Source organism: Lolium rigidum, chromosome 7 (genome assembly GCF_022539505.1).
Source record: "Lolium rigidum isolate FL_2022 chromosome 7, APGP_CSIRO_Lrig_0.1, whole genome shotgun sequence".
In the NCBI taxonomy this organism is placed as follows: Eukaryota; Viridiplantae; Streptophyta; class Magnoliopsida; order Poales; family Poaceae; genus Lolium; species Lolium rigidum.
In genome coordinates, this window is record NC_061514.1 from 234,108,216 (window position 1) to 234,128,174 (window position 19,959).

Genomic DNA, 19,959 nt, shown 5'->3' on the forward strand with positions numbered 1-19,959 from the left:
GATGCAAAGAAACAGAAAACGCGCTATCACCCGCGCGAATCCGAGTACCCGATGAAATCTTAAACCCGCTCGAAGTCGGAGACCAGCGTAACTTGAATCCGTGTATAAAGGCACGAGAGACCCGCGAGGTTTCCCTGCAAAATTCGTGTTCCAGTCGTCTTAAACTCGCGATCCGATCCAACTCTCGGCAGTTCCATTAGACTGTTCTTGTGTTCCGATCCCAGACGCTTTCCGCCGCGGATGATGCCGAGCATGGCATCGATCTTGCCGGCGCGCGGGGGCGCAACGCCGTCGGGGAATCAAGCTTTCGACTACTTCTTGGTGGTGGACTTCGAGGCGACCTGCGAGAAAGACAAGCGGATCTACCCGCAAGAGATCATCGAGTTCCCCTCGGTCCTCGTCAATGGCGCCACCGGCCGCATCGAGTCCGCCTTCCGCAGATACGTCCGTCCCAAGTACCACCCCGTGCTGACGGAGTTTTGCGGGGACCTCACCGGCATCCGCCAGGAGGACGTCGACGGGGGCGTGGACCTCCGGGACGCGCTCTTGCTGCACGACTCCTGGCTCAAGGCGGCGACGGGGGCCAGGAAATGCATCCGCTTGGCCGTCGTCACCTGGGGCGACTGGGACTGCCGCACTATGCTGGAATCCGAGTGCCTCTTCAAGGGGATCGCCAAGCCGACCTACTTCGATCGCTGGATCAACCTCAGGATCCCATTCGCGGCGGCGCTCGGCACCGGAGGGCGGACCACTCTGCAGGAGGCGGTCCGGGCGGCGGGGCTCGAGTGGGAGGGCCGCCTGCACTGCGGGCTCGACGACGCGCGCAACACCGCGCGCCTTCTCGTCGAGCTCATGCGGCGCGGTGCCAAGATCGAGATCACCGGCTCGCTGGCACCGCCGCCGATCCAAGAGCACGAGCAGCAACAACAACATAAACCTCACGTAAGCCCGCGCTGGATTACCAGCTCGCCGATCCATCATCAGAAGCCTCACATAAGTCCGTGCGGTGGCGCCTTGGGGGCGTGCTTCTGCTACTGTGGAGTGGCAAGCAGAGGAGGCGTTGTAGCTGCGCCAGGGCCAATGCAGGGGAAGTGCTTCTTGGGGTGTGGCAACTGGACGCCGGCCATGGGAGCCTTCTGCCCCTACTTCGTCTGGAGCAACTGAACGAGCAAGTTCCACTGATTGAGATTTCAGACAAAGTTCAGATGATTGCTAGTGTTAACTGTAATTGTTGTCAAGAATCGATCGCAGCTTAATTCTAGAGTGAATTGGTAGCTGAGATGAATGTGACCTAGATACTCTTAGCTTAGTTGATTCTTACTGTGAGACCTAGCTATCTTAGCCTCAGCTGATTCTGTGTGAACTGGTCACTCCGACCTATCTATTTTTTTTATGTAATCGGTGTCTGTACTATTAAAATTTAATATAGAAGATTTGATTTAAGTTTGATACTTCTTCTTTCTTCAGAATCAAGCAGCAATTTTCTTCTAATTAAATCCATCAACTTGTGATTAAAATTGAATAATTGCTGACGGTAGCTGACGAAGACCACGAACCCACCGCTGGGATCGCTGCTTCGCATAACCCCATTCGACGACGCGAACGCCAAGTCGTCTTCCTTCCCTCAGACGGCGCGCTGAGCAGGAGCAGGACGCCATCACCATGCTCGCGACCGCGATGCTGCCGGCCGCCACCCGCTCGATCGAGGGGCTGCTCGCGGGCGGCGCGCACGTCGCGGCGGACGAGCTGCAGCGGCTCCGGCGGAAGCTCGACGACGCGCCGAGTCTGGCTGCTGACGCCGAGGCGAGGGAGGGCAGCGACGCCAGCGCCAGGGATTGGCTGCGGGCGCTCCGGGAAGTCCTGTACGAGCTCGGCGACGCCGACGCAGACTTCCGCCGCGCAGCTGCTCAGCCGCAGCAAGGCCGAAAATCGGTAGGCTCTTGCTCCTGGATCGGATCCCCGTCCATAGTTGACTAATTTGATTGATATACCTGCGCATTGCGGCTCATTCGGAAGTCACTGCCCTATGATGCCCCACATGCCCAAAAGCCTACTGCAATCTTGATATGGGTGCATATATATAACATACTAGCATCTTCTACAAGTTTTTCATACATACAATCTTGATGTTCGCAGTTTCGCCACTGGTTCACGTTACAGCTGAATGTCAATGGCATCCGTTACAAGACTTTGAGGACCAGCATCATCAGCCTGAATATGAAACTGGATGGTATTTTGAATAAGGGTTCCGAACTCGGGCTTCTATCAGATAGTCATGAAACCCTGAATGAAATTTCTGAATTCTCTGGACAAGTGGTTCCTGATGATCATGCAGTTGGCGACATTGATAGTGAAAAGAATAAACTGATTGACAGGCTCACAGACAGGCAAAGTGCTAACGGTGTTGTCGCCATCCTCGGGGCTAGTGGAATGGGCAAAACTACTTTGGCATGGAAAATACATGATGATCACCGCACAAGAAATGCTTTTAGTATGATTGTGTGGGTTAATGTCTTCAGTGACTCTGATGATATTGGGTTACTGTCTGCAATTGTAACAGCTGCCGGTGGGAATCCCAGAGGAGAAAAAGACAGGATGAAGCTTGAGGCCATCTTGGCTGCTATGCTTATAGGTAAGAGATTCTTACTGGTGCTTGATGGCCTGTGTGGTCATCATATTTTTGAGCATTCCCTTGATGCTCACTGGCATGTTTTCGGTCACGGAAACCGGATTTTGATCACCACTCAGGATGAAAGTGTTGTGACAAAAGTGAAGCCTGCCTACATCCACCAGGTCAAGGAATTGACATTTCAGGATTGTTGGTCCTTACTTTGCCGTAGTGCACATCTCGACGAGAGCCTTCATGGGAACAATTTAAGGAATATAGGAATAATGATTATCCAAAAGTGTAACAAGATTCCAATGGCTATTAAGATCGTAGGCGCTGTCCTAAGAACGAAGGAGCAAACCAAAGTGGCCTGGCAGAGAGTGTATGAAAGCAAAGGGTGGTCTTTGAGGGACCTTCTAGATCCTTTAACTGGGGCCATTTATTTGGGCTACCATGATTTACCGGCACGTCTGAAGCAATGCCTAATTTATTTATCACTGTTCCCTGAAGGCTCTGTCATTAGGCAGCAGTTTGTTGGTCAACTGTGGGTTTCAGAGGGATTCATTGAGGAACAAGATAGCTGCAATGCTGAAAAGACTGCAGATGAGTATTACAGGGAGTTGGTATCAAGAAAACTTATGCAACCTGAAATTGGAAACCATGACATAACAAGATGCACTATGCATAAACAGATCAGATCATTTTTACAGTTCTTTTCGAAAGATGAAATATTCTCTGGCAACCTGAAGCCTAATATCAATGGGACTTCCATTGAAGGGCTGCGTCATGTGTGGCTTAGAAGCAATGAGCCAGCTACAAACTTGGAAGAAATAGTAGCTCTATCTAGCTTGAAGACAGTTATTCTGTACAAGAACCCAGTGGGCAATCATGGCTTACATAAGCTGTTCCAGGGAGTCAAATATTTGCAAGTGTTGGACCTAGGTGATACTGAAATTAAGTACATTCCGTCCACACTGGAATTTCTAGTTCACCTTAGGCTCCTTAATCTTTCACTGACCCGAATTACAGAGCTTCCAGAGTCAATTGAGTGTCTCAAAAATTTACAGTTCTTGGGTCTTCGGTACTGCAATTGGCTGCACACTCTTCCAAAAGGAATTGGCAAGCTGCAGAATTTGAGAAGTCTTGACCTTCGAGGGACTAGCTTACATCAAGTCCTACCTACTTTGGAAAATCTGAAGCTGCTCTCCACGCTACATGGTTTCATTGTAAATTGTATGCCCAATCGCGAGGATGATCCAAGTGGATGGCCTTTGGAAGACCTAAACTCTCTAAATGCATTGAGAAGTCTGCAGATACTGAAGATGGAAAGAGTCTCAGATGGTTTGAGGATGCAGAAAGCGATGCTGGAGAACAAGTCTCATCTGAAGGAGCTTGAACTATGTTGTACCACTGATGATAGACAAGCTGAAGTATGGGAGGAGGATGCTAGAACACTAAAAGAAACATTTGATTGCTTTTCTCCTCCACAATGTTTGAATTCCCTTAAAATGGTGAGCTACTATGCGAAACTTTGCCCTGATTGGTTACCTCATCTCTCAAACCTACAGAGGCTTGTTATTACCGATTGCAAATTCTGTGAGCATCTGCCGGACCTTGGCCAGCTAGCTCAACTAAAGTTCCTTACCATAACCGGTTTTTCCAAATTACTTACCATTGAGCAAGAACCAACAAGTGTCAAGCCGTCATTTCCTAAACTAGAGCAGTTGTACCTTAAAGATATGCAGATTCTTGAATCATGGACAGGATTTGAATCTGGTGATATGCCATCCCTTGTGAAATTTCGTCTGGAGAGTTGTCCCAAGTTAAGGTGCCTCCCCTCTGGCATCAAGTACTCCAAAGTACTGACAAGCATGCATATATACCATGCTGATAGTTTGGAAGCCATTGAAGACTTGACTGTGCTCAAAGAATTAGTTCTCCAGGCCTGCGATGAACTTATGGAAATCTCAAATCTCCAATTACTGGAAGCTCTAATTATCATCGGTTGCTCTAGATTGGAGGATGTGAATGGAATTCACTATCTAAGGCATGTCCGCATTGAAGATAGAGAATTAAGAAGATCTCCAGAATGGTTGAGAAGTCATGCCTCAGTGCTGCAAACTTTCACTATTGTTGGCACAAAGGAGCTACTTGAAAGACTACTCCCTAATGGAGAAGACTGTGGAATCATCCGTGACATCAATAAAGTTTATGCAAACTTACCTGATGAATCTCCATTCTTCACTTATACAAAGGATACTGCTGATTTCCATGTTGATCAAAGAATCATGGAACATGACAGGCCATCTGTTGCAATAGCAGATGAAATTGCGCTGGCAGATCTGACTACTGCACTTGGTAATTCTGTTGAAATGACCTCTCGAATTGGTGTGCCTAGAGTACGTGTCATCCGAATATCCACATTCAAGAGGGTAATAAGACGATACCTTGTTCTCTACCTTGTGATGGTTCTGATTGTTATGCAGGTGCTTTCCTATTGGCTGCAGAATAAGACTACCAGAGAGATTTGGCTCATCCAGACCCTCTTCATCTTCTTTGCAACAGTCCTCTTGTTGTTTCTTGTATTTCTCGACTGACTGTTCTGTCAGAATTATGACCAGATGAAGCAGAACAGGTGAAATCAAGCCATGACTAATCTTGAAAATAGTTGAGACTCTTCACGCCATTGTATATGCTATGTACATGGCATAACAGAATTTGGTGAAATGTTCTTCTGTTGCTACTTAATGGTGCATAGAAGAGGACACAGATATGATACGGTTAATTGAGGCATTCTTATGTAATTGGACTTGTTGCAACATTTACTGGATTGACAATTAGATGCATCAGATGCCTCTAAATGTGTGAATGTTGTATTCATTTCCATGATGCAGATTAGCCGGTCATGGCATGCGTAAGACAAAAGATCAAGAGAACTTGCAGCCTGAAAACTGAAGATGGCATGCAGAATTTTTGTTAAAGGGCAACACCTTTCTTTGTACTTTTTGAAATGCACCATGAAACAATGTTCTGTGCATTCATCTTGGTGTTTATTTGATCATTGAGATGCACATTTTTGTTTGTAACCTTAAATGTTGAGACCAGAACTTTTGTAAATTGTACATAAGTTTATAGTTTCCAGACTTCATAATTGGAAGAAAAAAATAGTGGGTCATCTTTCTATGTGAGAAACCTATTGCATTAGTTCTAATTAAGCTCGTGGATTTTGTCATATGTACATTCAGTAATTTTTCAAAGTGCAAAGATCAATATCATTAGATCCATCATGAATTATATGTTCATACTGTATTTATTTGGTACTGCAGATGTTGATCTACTTTTGCCTTTGATCTTGGTCGAACTTTATAAAGTTTGAGTTGGGACAAAACTAATATGCACTATATTTTGACATGGAGGGAGTATATAGTAGTGGCCTAATTTGCATTTATGTATCCATGTCCAGAACATTTAACATCTATCAGTGTGGACTTTTCTTTTTTGAGAATTTCTCTGCATTCATATCACGGAAAGATACAAAGTTGTTGACCCTTACAAGCACAGAGAAACACAAACACAAAGGACCAAGAACACCTAGAACACCCTAAGACCACCATAACCCATGAAGATCTCCGGAGCCCTGTGTCATCATCCCATAAACTTGAGAGAAGACCCCTGCAACGAGAAAGAACTACAACCAAGCGCAAGCAGGTCATCATCTTCGACCACGGTGCAATTGCCACCACGCTGCTTCCTCCTTCCTTGACACCGAGCGCCGAGAACACGCATGCAGCTGCCGTCGCCATCTTTTGCTTTGAGTACCGCGAAAAGTGTCCCTTCCGTAAGGAAGGGAACTCGAAGTCAACCGACCGGTCCGGCACCGCGGCCGGGCCATCCGCCGGGAAAACCGGGAACTCCCTCCAGCATCAGCATCGAGGAAGAAGAAGAACAGCAGCAGCAAATCATACCGACAAGGAGGAAGAAGGGTCTTTCTCCCGATCATCTGGCCGATTTTGGCGTCGCCACGTTGGACCGCCTCCTCCCCTCGCCACCAAGGCTGGCCGGAAGAAACTGCAAAACGTGACAGCCGCAAGCCACCAGAAGAACACAAACCCTAAAAAGGAAGGCAGTGGTGCCATCTCCTTCCTCTCCCTCGCCACCACGGCCGGCCGAGGAGAAGGCAACAGCATCAGCACACCTCCGACTCCAGAACAGACTCCGCAAACTCCACGGGGTCGAAGTTCGGCCGTGCCCGGGAATCCACCCTCCCCCGATCTGAGAGGAAACCAGGCCAGCAGCTCGTCGGCGCCGCCACAAGTGGCCTTGCTGAGATGGGGATCGAGCTCCAGCATCCTTATTCCGACGCGACGTCGCCTCCACCATCTCGACGCTGTCCCAGAACATCACGCGAAGACTAGGCCGGGCGCTTCCCCGCGCAGCAAAGGAAGACCCCCCGCCGCCGCCACGCCACCGGGGCTTTGCCCGGCGGCGCCACCGGTGGCGGCGGCGGGAGGAGGGGGTGGGGTGGGGGCTAGGGTTGGGATCGTACGGGAGGAGGTTGTTTTTTTCAGTGTGGACTTTTCACTTGTATGTTTAGGGGTACACTCGTGCCTTGGCTCATTTGGAAGCACCGCAATTCCTGTGTCTTCGATGGGGAACAGCCTTCGGTCCAGAACGTGGATGACAAAACTAGAGCAGAGGCAAGGCTTTGGGCCAGAGCCGGGGCGCTCGGCCTTCTGGCAACTTACCTGTAGATTGGGATGTACACTAAGTTCCTCTAGCATCATCCTGTTTTCCACCCTCTCTTGAGGGTGATCCTGTAACAAACTACCCTTCTATGCAATGAAAAGAAACGGAATGTCATTGCATTTTCTCGAGAGAAAAAATTGCTACTACTTGCGTACCTAAAATTTGTACAAAAATATGAAGCATTGTTCGTTGCACAAAGGAGGAAAGGTGTTGTAGATGTCTTGTTAAAATAAGTTGCACGTTCATAGTTTCTATGTAGCGCTAGTTTAATTATATTTTCTACATTTTTGTGGGTGCATAGCACATGCAAATATATTACACACATCTATGATATTTTGGGATTTCTCGATATCCAGTAATACGAATTTTCGAAATCGTGCGCACCTACCTACACAAACAAATATTTGTGTTTCTCTCTTTCTTTACGCCATCCTGGCACATTTCGAGATTAAAACCATGCAGATGCTACTAACAATCTGCACGGTGTGATCTAACCAGTCCCAGTAAATATAAATTCATACTGGAAAAATACTCAATAATTTGTAATTACTACTAACATATTAGACGGGAAAATTGCTAGTACAACTTCAAATTTATAGAGTAGGTTAGGGCAAACGATGTCTTAAATGTTTTAATAAAGCAGGTGTACTGATGTAAGGAGCACCACTTAGTGAATGGTTCCAAACTCACAAGCTTAATATGCCTGGTATAAATCAGAGAATGGAAGTAGTAATTACAAAATATCAAGCCATAGGGAAGACACGAATCAATCTCAGGTGAGTTCTACATAAGGGCGATTTGTTGTTTTACCAATATAGCTGCAGTTGCTTAAAACAAATATAAGAATATATTTGCTCTCAGAATTCGGAAGGGATCTAAAGATACGCTTGAATGGCCCCCATAACCCATAAGCACATAATCATTGAGGATAGATAGTCGATTCCGAATGGTTGCAAATATTATTGATGCTTCACAAATATACAAGAGAATATAAGACTGGTTGAAAAGAAAATCAGAAGGTCCATAGGGAAATGAAGGTGCTAGATGAGTTGTGAGCCAACAAAATGAGGTACATCAGAATGGTGACAACAAATAGGAGAACTGTGAAAAGTTGAGTCCTCACCCATGACGGACTTGTGGATTGACCAATTTGCATGTTTCTGCTTTCAGGTTCTCCCATCAAAATCACATCATCGGCTTGTGGAACAGCGGGCATGATGAAGCTAGGTGATATGTATAACAAAGATTGTGCAAGGGATCTTGCACTTCTATGAAAGTAGCTGGTACTTTTGTTGAAGGAGAAGTAGAAGGAACCATCTGGCAGATTGGCATAGACATGATCAGCATTTTGGATGACAGACCAGTATGGGCCACTAGCAGAGGAGCATCTGTCAAGAAGCTCTTCAGTGCCAACAATCTCCAATCTCCTGAGCATGAAAGGTTCTTGTGGACGCAGCCAATGTGGAAGTTCGGTTAAATTTCTTTCATCTGAATGCACATTGCGTAACGAAGGGACACCTTGTACAACTTCCAGACGCAAGCAATGGAGAACATGCAAATCTTCAAGCCTCTCGAGGTTTGAGATCCTTGTCAGCAATGGGTTCCTCTGAACTCTAAGCTGTTTAAGTGCAGGTAAGTTCATGATTTCTTCTAGGTTATCAGCATGATCTATCTGCAAGCTTGTCAGTGATGTACAATGCTCAAGCCAGTAGGGCAGTGAATCCAGCTTGGAACATCCATCAAGCCTGAGATTAATGAGTGAAGGCATATCCCCCTCTTCGAGGCCCCACCATGACTCCAAGTTGCTCATTCTACTCATGAGCAGCTGCTCTAGTTTTGGAAATGCCACTCCATTATCTGGTGTTCCACGAAACTCGGGGCCAATGGTAGATGACAAATTGGAACCAGTTATCGCAAGAAACTTCAAATTTTCCATCTGGCCCAGAGATGGAAAAAATTGGCAATAAAGACAGCCATCAAGGGTTAACCGCTGCAGCAGTGGTAGAGCAAACGGAGACAGCCAAGATGGAAATCCATGGCCATTATAGTTTACTAGCTTGACAGAAACAATAGAAGGTCCCGGCTTCAGCCCTTCAAAAACATTTTTTGTATTCTCATCTCTACTAATATCCATTGTTTGGTCGTTAGTGCTGCAGCATAACTCAAGCACTTTGAGATGACACTTTCCCTCCAGTGCTGATTGCCTTGCATCTTCCACATTTAGTGTTCTCTCTAGCTTCAGTATCTGGAGGCTTGTCAGCTTAGTTAAGGAGCTCAGTTCTTTAAACTCCCAGCCACTTCTATTTTCTGCACCAGCTGACCTTGGAAGAAAACCTTGTAGGCAGTTGAGTTCTCTCATCTTGGAGAATCGGAATGGCACACGCTTTAGTCCAGCTCCTGAGATGTCAAGGCTTCTCAAGTTTATTAGGCGGCCAACAGATTGAGGGAGGGAATCGAGATGAGTACAGTTCTTGAGAATTAAGAACTGCAGCATCCTCATATTCTCAATAGTACCAGGAATTTCTCTAACTTGAGTATTAGCAAAGCTAAGATATCTCAGGTGTGTCATCCGTCCTAAGCTACTGGTAACACACTCAATCTGGGTATTTCCAAGGTCCAGAACCCTTAGGTGTGTGAATTTCTGGAAAATATCGTTGTCGCTCAGTGGACTCTCAAACAATAGAATTGTCCTCAAGCTCTTAAGCTTTTTAATTCCATACCGGATGGCTTCTGCACTTGCATTTGTGATGGATAAGCGACATGGTTTAAAAACATCACCAATATCTTGGGGATTGCCGCTGAAATTTTCATCTTGAGACTGGAGAAGTGCAAATGATCTGAAAAGATGAGGCATCTTCGATCGAACTGCAGCACTAGAGTCATTTTCTGGCAAAAGAAGGCCCCTTGCTAACAATTCATCATAACATTTCTCAGCCTCCTCTTCAACTGTTGTAGACTGTGGCTGTGTTGAATTCTGCAGGGTCACAATGAACCCCTCCGCAATCCACTGGCGGGTGATACACTGCTGCTCAATCACAAATCCCTCTGGGTATAACGCACAATATAAAAAACACCTCTTCAGGCGATATGACAACTCCATGTAGCTCATATTAATAGTACTCCGTATCCTCCTAGAAATGCCACAGAAATCGCTCAAGTAGACTCTCTCCCAATCATCTTCCCTTGGGTCAACGCCTCGTAGATAGCATCCCATTCTCCGTATTGCCATTGGAAGGCCATTGCACTTTCGGACGATTCGTCTTCCAACATCCTGCATGTTCCCAGTGCTCTCATTGGGGAAAGCCCTTGTACGAAGCAACCACCAACCATCATCCTCACTCAAGCTCTTCACACGGTAATGATGGATGGCCCCCATCCTCCTTGCAACACGCTCATCTCGGGTTGTTATAAGGACTCTGCTGCCAGGGGCGCCATGTTGTGCTTGTATCTCTAACAGCCCATCCCAAACATTCTCTCCCCACACATCATCAATGACCAGCAGGAATTTCTTACCTTCTAAACATGTACGTAAAAGTGCTTGTTGTTCTGCAGTATCTGCTCTCGTATACCTCCCATTTGACCACATTGTCAGGTGCGTCAAGTCTTTTGAGACATGTACCCATAATCTGGTCTCAAACATGGCTGTTGCCCTATGGTATACCTTTCGAGCAAGAGTAGTCTTGCCGACTCCAATCGTTCCTATTACAGCAAACAAAGGACAGCTAGTAGTAGTATATTCTCTTTGTAGGAGCTGGATGAGACTGTTGCAGTCATTCTCCACCTCTTTGCCTACAATATCAGGCTCAAGATCTGGACCAACATCAAGATATGATCTGACTGGATCCTCTACCACTGGATTAATATGGAGCATTGTACTCTCTGATATAACGTTCTCCAGTTTCTGATTTAGTCCACGTATATCATTTGCAATGTTGCAGTCAATTGCAACATCTCTGCAGTACTGGAAAACCGACGAAGGATTGCACTCCTGTAAGTAAGATAAGTTTTAATCCATGTCCAGAAACTGCTAGATATATTGTACACAATATGCAAATTTCAAATGATGTAGTGTAGTCTACCTTTAGACTTGGATTATCAAAGTAAGCACACTAAGTTATTTCATGGCGGATAAAGTTTGACCAAAGTAGAATTAGCTAGGTACTATTAATACAACATTTTGGTCATGTTTACTTCTGCCCACGGTTGTCAGGATCAAACAGAATTGTGCGGATCTTACCTTTTTTTTTGCGGGTGAAAAAGGAGCTTTATATAATGCAGAAAGGGTTACAAGACGGTCCTGCTCCAGGAGCTGAAGGATTTCATCAGGCCCCGAACCTAACCATGTGAAAGTACTATGATCAACCCTCGCCATATTAGCAAGGTTGTGGCTAACCCTAATCTGAGAACGCTCCACTGTTACAAAACTTTAAGTTCAGAAAACAAATGAACCAGAGATGATCTATCCTGTGACTTGTCCTTAGTAGCAGCAACAAGTTGGAAGCAATCCGTTTCAACAATAATTGGCAGATTACTATGTTGAAGCACCAACTGCAAACCTTCCATGCACGCACATACTTCTGCTTCCAGGGGACTATCGCAATTCTCTAGAGAACGGTATGCAGTAAAGATAATGTTACCGTGGTCATCACGCAAAGCCATTCCAGAACCGGCAGTACCATCCCCAGCATGGAAAGACCCATCAATTGTGAGTTTAACAAAGCCCATTGGTGGCAAGCACCACTGTTTATCTGGTGGTTTATCTTTGACAGTACAAGACTCCAACGTTGATGATTGAATCTGAGAGCCCTTGCCTTTGATCACCTCCTCAACTGACAGGGTCCTAATATTTCTAATCAAACTCCAGTAGCTACATAGAAATCTTTTTGAACTTTCGACCATCGGTAACGGTTTGTCATGGGCCACTTCATTCCTACAGTGCCACGCCCTCCAGGCCACAAGAAGCGTGGTATCAATCATTTCAGCAGGAATATTCAGAATAACATTTTGGATTCAGGGCGACGGATGGAACTGAAGATCTCCATGAGATGGTAGCCGCCAAATCTTCCTCATCGCGTCCCATAGGTTAGAAGCATGTGGGCATTTATAGAGTGCATGCACCACATCTTCCTTCTCCATATTGCATATGTTACATATCCCTGTGACCCTGAAATTACGGGTCAATTTATTCTCCTCCGTTGCTAGAGCATTAGATGCTGCTTTCCAGGCAAAACTCTTTACTTTAGGCGGTGGTTTACCACTAGTCGCTGCAAAGTTACATTGTACTGCAGATCTTACCTTATTGGCCCTTTAAGAGTAGCTGGCCACACAGTCGGATGTTCTACCAGAAGATAGGCTAAGCTATATTGGCAGAGATTCCATAATTAGGATGTCCAGTTATGCTAGTCTAGGATTAATCCCATATTATCTTTGTTCTTTCCAAAACTTTATTTCAAGTAAAAGCAAAACAAACTCTTCATTTTGGAAAGGATAAATAAGAGTTAAAGACGAGTTTTTTTCTAGAGGGTCTTTTGAAATAGGAAATGGTCAGGACACCAGTTCTTGGAAGACACTTGGTTAGGCGATTCCCCTCTCTCACAACAATATCCTATCCCTTTATAATATTGTACAACGAAAAGAAGTTTCGGTGGAAAGTGTTTTATCAGAGGCACCTCTAAATATAGCTTTTAGAAGGGATTTAACCGGGAATAGATGGTCAAGATGGCTTAATTTAGTTTAACAATTGATGGATATAGAGTTATCTGAAAATAAACTCCGCCTATGTTGTCCCAACATAGCCGGTCCCAAGCCCGGGTAAAGGAGGAGGGTTGTGATAGGCTTGGCGAGCCAACGTAAAAAAACCCAGCCACTCTTATGGAGATGAAACCCAAAAGATTTCCGTTGGGGTGTAACCCTCTTAGCGACGCGCCATATCGAAACCCGGGTGTGGTGTAAAATGGGCAAGGACCGGGTCGTCACTCCCTAGGTGGCGCGCCGTATCTTGATCCGGATACAGTGGCAAGTGAGCAAGGATCGGGTTGTCGCATCCTTAGTGGCGCGCTACATCGGCGCCCGGGTGTAATGGAAAATGAGCAAGGGTCTTCGCATTTGACTCGACGAGTGCGAAGGGTTAGGAAGCTAGCCGAGCCTAGGAGGTTTTGCTTAGGTAGCTGGAACGTAGGGTCCTGACAGGTAAGCTTCGGGAGCTAGTTGATACAGCGGTGAGGAGAGGTGTTGATATCCTTTGCGTCTAGGAGACCAAGTGGAGGGGACAGAAGGCGAAGGAAGTAGAGGATACCGGCTTCAAGCTGTGGTATACGGGAACAGCTCCAAACAGAAATGGAGTAGGCATCTTGATCAACAAGAGCCTCAAATCTGGAGTGGTAGACGTCAAGAGATGTGGGGACCGGATTATCCTGGTCAAGCTGGTAGTTGGGGACTTAGTTCTCAATGTTATTAGCGCTTATTCCCCGCAAATAGGCCACAATGAGAACACCAAGAGGGAGTTCCGGGAAGGCCTAGAGGACTTGGTGAGGGGTGTACCTAGTGGCGAAAAGCTCTTCATAGGAGGAGACCTTAATGGACACGTGGGTACATCTAGCATAGGTTTTGAAGGGGTGCATGGGGCTTTGGCTATGGCATCAAGAATCAAGAAGGGGAAGATGTCCTAAGCTTTGCTTTAGCGTACGACATGATCGTAGCTAACACCCTCTTTAAAAAGAATCTCATCTAGTGACTTTTAGTAGTGGACACCACAGTAGCCAGATTGACTTCATCCTCTCAAGGAGAGAAGACAGGAGTGTGTGCCTAGATTGTAAGGTGATACCTGGAGAGAGTGTTGTCCATCAGCATAAGCTTGTGGTGGCTGACTTTCGCTTTCGACTTCGTGTCCAGCGGGATAAGCGTGAAAGTCACTAGAACGAAGTGGTGGAAGCTCAAGGGGGAGGTAGCCCAGACGTTCAAGGAGAGGGTCATTAAGGAGGGCCCTTGGGAGGAAGGAGTTGATTGGGACAATATGTGGATGAAGATGGCAACCTGTATTCGTAAGGTGGCCTCAGAGGACTTTGGAGTGTCCAGGGGAAGTAGAAGCGAAGTTAGGGATACCTGGTGGTGGAACACTGATGTCCAGAAGGCTATTAAGGAGAAGAAGGATTATTTCGAGCGCCTGTACTGGATAGGAGTGCGGACAACATGGAGAAGTACAAGATGGCAAAGAAGGCCGCAAAGCGAGCTATGAGTGAAGCAAGGGGTCAGGCGTATGAGGACCTCTACCAGCGGTTAGGCACGAAGGAAGGCGAAAAGGACATCTATAGGATGGCCAAGATCCGAGAGAGGAAGACGAGGGGTGTTGACCAAGTCAAATGCATCAAGGATGGAGCATACCAGCTCCTGGTGAAGGACAAGGAAATTAAGCATAGATGGTGGGAGTACTTCGACGGGCTGTTCAATGGGGAGACTGAGAGCTCTGCCATTGAACTGGACAACTCCTTTGATGATACCATTAGGCGTTTTGTGCGGCGAATCCAGGAGTTTGAGGTCAAGGAGGCGTTGAAAAGGATGAAGGGAGGCAAGGCAATGGGCTCTGATTGTATCCCCATTGAGGTGTGGAGAGGCCTCAGAGACATAGCGATAGTATGGCTAACTAAACTCTTCAACTCCATTTTTCGGGCAAACAAGATGCCACAAGAATGGAGACGCAATATTTTAGTACCAATCTTCAAGAACAAAGGGGATGTTCGGAGTTGTACTAACTACCGTGGAATTAAGCTTATGAGCCATACAATGAAGCTATGGGAGGAGTCATTGAGCACCGTTTAAGACGAATGACAAGCGTGACCAAAAATCAGTTTGGTTTCATGCCTGGGAGGTCGACCATGCAAGCCATCTTCTTGGTACGACAACTCATGGAGAGATACAAGGAGCAAAAGGACCTGCATATGGTGTTCATTGACGGCCTTAGAGAAACACAAAGTCCCAGCAAAGTACATTACCCTCATCAAGGACATGTACGATAATGCTGTGACAAGTGTTCGAACAAGAGATGGCGATACCGATGACTTCCCGATTAAAATAGGACTACACCAGGGGTCAGCTTTGAGCCCTTATCTATTTGATTTGGTGATGGATGAGGTCACAAGGGATATACAAGGAGTATCCCATGGTGTATGCTCTTTGCGGATGATGTGGTCCTAATCTATGATAGTCGAACGGGGTCAATAGGAAGTTAGAACTATGGAGACAAACCTTGGAATTGAAAGGTTTTAGACTTAGTAGAACTAAAACTGAGTACATGATGTGCGGTTTTAGTACTACTAGGCACGAGGACGAGGAGGTTAGCCTGGATGGGAAGGTGGTGCCTCAGAAGGACACCTTTCAATACTTGGGGTCAATCCTGCACAAGGATGGGGATATCGATGAAGATGTGAACCACTGGATCAAAGCCGGATGGATGAAGTGGCGCCAAGCTTCTGGCATTCTTTGTGATAAGAGAGTGCCACAAAAGCTAAAAGGCAAGTTCTATAGGACGGCGGTTCGACCCGCAATGTTGTATGGCGCTGAGTGTTGGCCGACTAAAAGGCGGCATGTTCAACAGTTAGGTGTGGTGGAGATGCGCATGTTGAGATGGATGTGTGGCCACACGAGGAAGTACCGAGTCCGGAATGATGATATACGAGATAGAGTTGAGGTAGCACCGATTGCGGAGAAGCTTGCCCAACATCGTCTAAGATGGTTTGGGCATATTCAGCGCATGCCTCCGAAGCTCCAGGTGCATAGTGGACGGCTAAAGCGTGCTAATAATGTCAAGAGAGGACGGGGTAGACCACACTTGACATGGGAGGAGTCCGTAAAGAGAGATCTGAAAGACTGGAGTATCACCAAAGAACTAGCCATGGAAAGAGCCGCATGGAAGCTTGCTATCAATGTGCCAGAACCATGAGTTGGTTACGAGATCTTATGGGTTTCACCTTTAGCCTACCCCAACTTGTTTGGGAATAAAGGTTTTGTTGTTGTTGTAGAGTTATCTGAAAATAATGATGTATTTAGATGGAGTCTAACTGCATCCAGTTCCTTTTTTGGTTAAATCGATGTATCTAGAACTAAGGAATGGACACACAAGATTTCTTCGTAAATATATTTGGAAAATGAAGGTACCATTGAAAATCAAGATTTTATGTAGTTCCTACACCGAAAAGTTCCTCGTTTGGCATCTCAGTATTTACGAAACCATAGCATCTAAATGCTTGAGCTAGCAATACTTCAGTTTCAGAAAAGGTGGTCTGGAGTTGTTTTTCAAATAGTTCAAAAATTGCATGTATTGAGGGATATTGAAGTATTAATACTGCAGTATTTATTCACAGCCAAACACATCAAAGTATTTAAAACTGGTATTTTGAGAAACTGTAGGTATTGTTAAAATACTTCAAAAAAAACTTTGCTACCAAACACAACCTAATTTTCAACCAAAGACAATCTGGCAAAGAGAAATTGGCAGGGCAATAAAAAAATGTTGTTTCTGTGACAAAGAGGAAACAATACAACATTTATTTATAACAGGCCTGTTTGCAAAGCTTATATGGCGCATAGTCCACATGGCATTTAATTTACCACCTTCAAGTAATATCACGAATTTTGCTAGAAAGGATAAAGTTCAAATCCGAGGGGGGTGTTCATGCGTTACTTTAGTCTATACGGACATTGGATCTGTATGTGTTCCTTTCTCCAGCCGGCGGAGCGCAGGCTGGCCATGGATATTGGTTGCACAGGATTTATAAAAACAGTGCGGCTGGCGGTTTTGACAACCAGATATCATGCTGATGCATAGGCGCCTCATGTTATTTTTTTAGATGTCTGGTACATGTATCGACATTATATATGATCCTTGAGCTGTAAAAACAAACTTTAATAAAGAAACAAAAGTTCATATGCATCAATCGATGCAAAGGCCAGGGATTTCCCTTTTCGAAACAAAAATATCTCTGTTCTAGGCTCCCTATAGTAAAGTCAACTTAGTCAAGCACCAGCTATCTTCCCTCTATTCTTAAGCAGTCAATGCATATTTCGGTTGTCACAGACCACTTGAATGCTCTTTCTAGTAGCCTAGTGTGCATTTAATGCTTGACGCCATCCACTCTAACCTAATGAGCATGTGATGACCCAATGAAGTGGACTCTAACCTAATGTGCATTTGCTTGTTCTGAAGTTGAAGTACTTAAAAAAACATTGACCAACTGGGGAATGATCCCTCCCTTGGCTATGCGTTGTTAGGTAGTATGAGACTCTCCCTGCGGATGGACGCTAGGATGATAACCCGGTTAAAAGTCTGCCCCTCCTAGCGAAATTACCGCAAGATGGGGATTCGAACCCAGGTGGGCTGGCTGCGCACTCGCGAGCCTTGCTACTGAGCTAGGACTCAGTTCTCAAAGTTGAAGTACTTGATGTACTGCATGTTTAAATTTAGGAGAAATACAAAACTTAACATTGTCCCCATTCGCAAAAAGGAGTGTGTCTAGACTAGAACAATACCATGCGGTTGAGATATTTAGAAGAAGAATGCCTGATACCTCTAATATGTGGTTCTACCATATTGAGGGCCAGGCTTCTAGGGTGAAGCCCAGAATCTACAGATATTCAGGCAAACTAATTTGGAAAATCATTGACCTTTGGAGAAACTAAGTATAAATATACCTCTATGAAGATTGAAGACAAAATAATAAACCATAATTTATCCCTGAAAAGCTGAAAGTACAAAAGGTAGACAGTGAAGGTTTGAATTTCCTCTGACCTGTGGTTGTGATGTTTGGTGTCTATCTGCTTCAATCCTGCAGCGGTCAATTATGTTTTCTGCCTCATAAATAATTTCTCTGAGTCTCTTCAGCCAATTCCTAGTGGCTGCCTGTTGTACGACAGTCTGCTCTGCATCCATGATGATCGTCGTGATAAACTCAAGTCTACCCTTAAGTTTGTTGATCTCATTCCTTACACAGAGTACTTTAGAAACTTCATTAATGGCTAAGTTGCCGAGTGACTTGACAACATCTTTGGCGAAACCAGCTAGAATTGTCTCGATCATAACGCACTTGATCGAGATTATTCAAGTGCTAACTTTTTCTGCAAAGAGAAAACCGTAAATATGTTAAACAATAACCAGAGGGTATCTTCTTTTGATCTTAGTCAGCTTACCATTTCAGTACCCTTGTAAAAATCCTGCGTTTACAATTAAATGGGGAAAATAAGGCACTCCTTTATTGTACTATCGGTTCCTAAAAATAGCTAGAACTGTATATGTACCAACCGAGTTTCCTTATGAAAGGATAAGATACTGGGTCAGAGGGGACCCATGTTTAGGTATGAGACAGATTGACCCTGTTCATTAAGCTAATGCCTATCACCATAAGTAGTATTTCGAATTCATCCTGCAGGTGCCCTGGATCCATCCTCCTACTTATATTCTATGTTATATCCAACGAAGGAAAAAACAGGAAAAAATACAATGATTCACTCGCAATCCTTGACTTGTCGAGCAGATTTGACCAATCCTGGAACTAGCTGATAACAGAGCGAGCATTTGGGGGGCTCACCTTTTGGGATCCTGAAGCAAGCGACGCCTGCAAACCGCAGCGATGCGCCAGGAATCTCGGGCGACGCGGTCGAAGCTGTGAAAAGGAGAAGCCGTCGTTGAATGCAGCACTAATATAGGAAGAAGAAAGACGCCGGCGCGGCAAGATCAGAAAGAAGAAATACCCTGGAATCGGAGGAAATCTGCAGACTCTCTTGCCCAATGCGACGAGCGGGAGAGGTGCAAGGTGTTGGCTTCGCTGCAATTTCCACATGGTCTACGCGCTGCCGCATCTTCCGAGTGTTTTTGTAAGCTCAAGTCAAGTCTTCCCCGGGGGCAGTGGCCGGCGAGGCTTCGCTGTCAGATTCGGAAGGAGAAGAAGAAAAAAAACTATAGTGTGTCAGAATATTATTGCTTCGGTTCAGTTGCTCTGAAGTCAAAACTTTATCACTCGCCTCTTTCTCCTTTGCAGTCAACCCCCTTACTAAACATAAAGTCTGGAGGGTGGGTTTCAGAGGGCCCTCGAATTCTTTCTTAGGATAGAGGAGATTTAATGAAATCTGATGGCGTGATGATCTTTTTTTTAAGGTAAAAAAAAGGATAGGGTCCTAACCCTATAAGCTGCATATATTGACCAAGCGGTGGTTACATTTTACATCAAAGCCCCTGCAAATTAGTGTTTTTTATAAGAACTGAACTTTTATAGAAGAAACCCTAGAAAAGTTTGGTAAAAAGTCATCGGGTCCTCCAAGTTCTACACTGCTTTTGACGGATCTCGCTGTCGACTTGCTCCGCCACAGAGAGAACGTTGGCGCCGGGGACGAACCACTTGGTTCGGCGTCGTGGCAGAGTGGAAGATCTTCCTCTTGGATCTCTTCTTGGCCTCTGGGAAGAAGAGGCTCGGACTCTACCGGGCACAAAGTAGCTCTCTCGGCCGCAGATAACTTCGTCTGGCGCGAATCTTGGATTCACCAGGATCTGCAGCTTGAGAAGGAAAAGGACAAGCCCGCTCTTCGTCGATACCTGGAGCAGGAGGAAGAGAAGCAGGCCA

The 19,959-nt window shown here is 45.5% G+C and overlaps 3 protein-coding genes across 3 annotated transcripts; 2 read left to right on the forward strand and 1 right to left on the reverse strand.

Annotated features, from left to right (window-relative positions):
- Positions 1-252: 252 nt before the first annotated feature.
- On the forward strand, positions 253-1,164 carry LOC124669558 (ERI1 exoribonuclease 2-like). Its single transcript, XM_047206153.1, has one exon. The coding sequence runs from the start codon at positions 253-255 to the stop codon at positions 1,162-1,164; it is 912 nt and encodes a 303-aa protein (XP_047062109.1).
- Positions 1,165-1,677: 513 nt separating this feature from the next.
- LOC124672543 (disease resistance protein RGA2-like) lies at positions 1,678-5,892 on the forward strand. The gene is made up of 2 exons (XM_047208758.1): positions 1,678-1,932; positions 2,137-5,892. The coding sequence occupies exons 1-2, from the start codon at positions 1,678-1,680 to the stop codon at positions 5,203-5,205; spliced, it is 3,324 nt and encodes a 1,107-aa protein (XP_047064714.1). The 3' UTR covers positions 5,206-5,892.
- A 2,386-nt stretch (positions 5,893-8,278) lies between these two features.
- LOC124670728 (putative disease resistance protein RGA3) lies at positions 8,279-19,281 on the reverse strand. The gene is made up of 4 exons (XM_047207203.1): positions 19,094-19,281; positions 18,931-19,005; positions 18,135-18,460; positions 8,279-11,342 (listed from the first exon to the last, which is right to left on the reverse strand). The coding sequence occupies exons 3-4, from the start codon at positions 18,420-18,422 to the stop codon at positions 8,367-8,369; spliced, it is 3,264 nt and encodes a 1,087-aa protein (XP_047063159.1). The 5' UTR covers positions 18,423-18,460; positions 18,931-19,005; positions 19,094-19,281; the 3' UTR covers positions 8,279-8,366.
- Between the last annotated feature and the right edge of the window lie 678 nt (positions 19,282-19,959).

Bases quoted from the DNA above. Each gene is read 5' to 3' on its own strand.
- LOC124670728 (XM_047207203.1), bottom strand. From the start codon at position 18,422: ATGATCGAGACAATTCTAGCTGGTTTCGCCAAAGATGTTGTCAAGTCA. The intron at 11,343-18,134 runs GTCAGAGGAAAT...TCTTACTTACAG, and splicing joins ACCAAACATCACAACCACAG to GAGTGCAATCCTTCGTCGGT.
- LOC124669558 (XM_047206153.1), top strand. From the start codon at position 253: ATGGCATCGATCTTGCCGGCGCGCGGGGGCGCAACGCCGTCGGGGAAT.
- LOC124672543 (XM_047208758.1), top strand. From the start codon at position 1,678: ATGCTGCCGGCCGCCACCCGCTCGATCGAGGGGCTGCTCGCGGGCGGC. The intron at 1,933-2,136 runs GTAGGCTCTTGC...TGATGTTCGCAG, and splicing joins CGCAGCAAGGCCGAAAATCG to TTTCGCCACTGGTTCACGTT.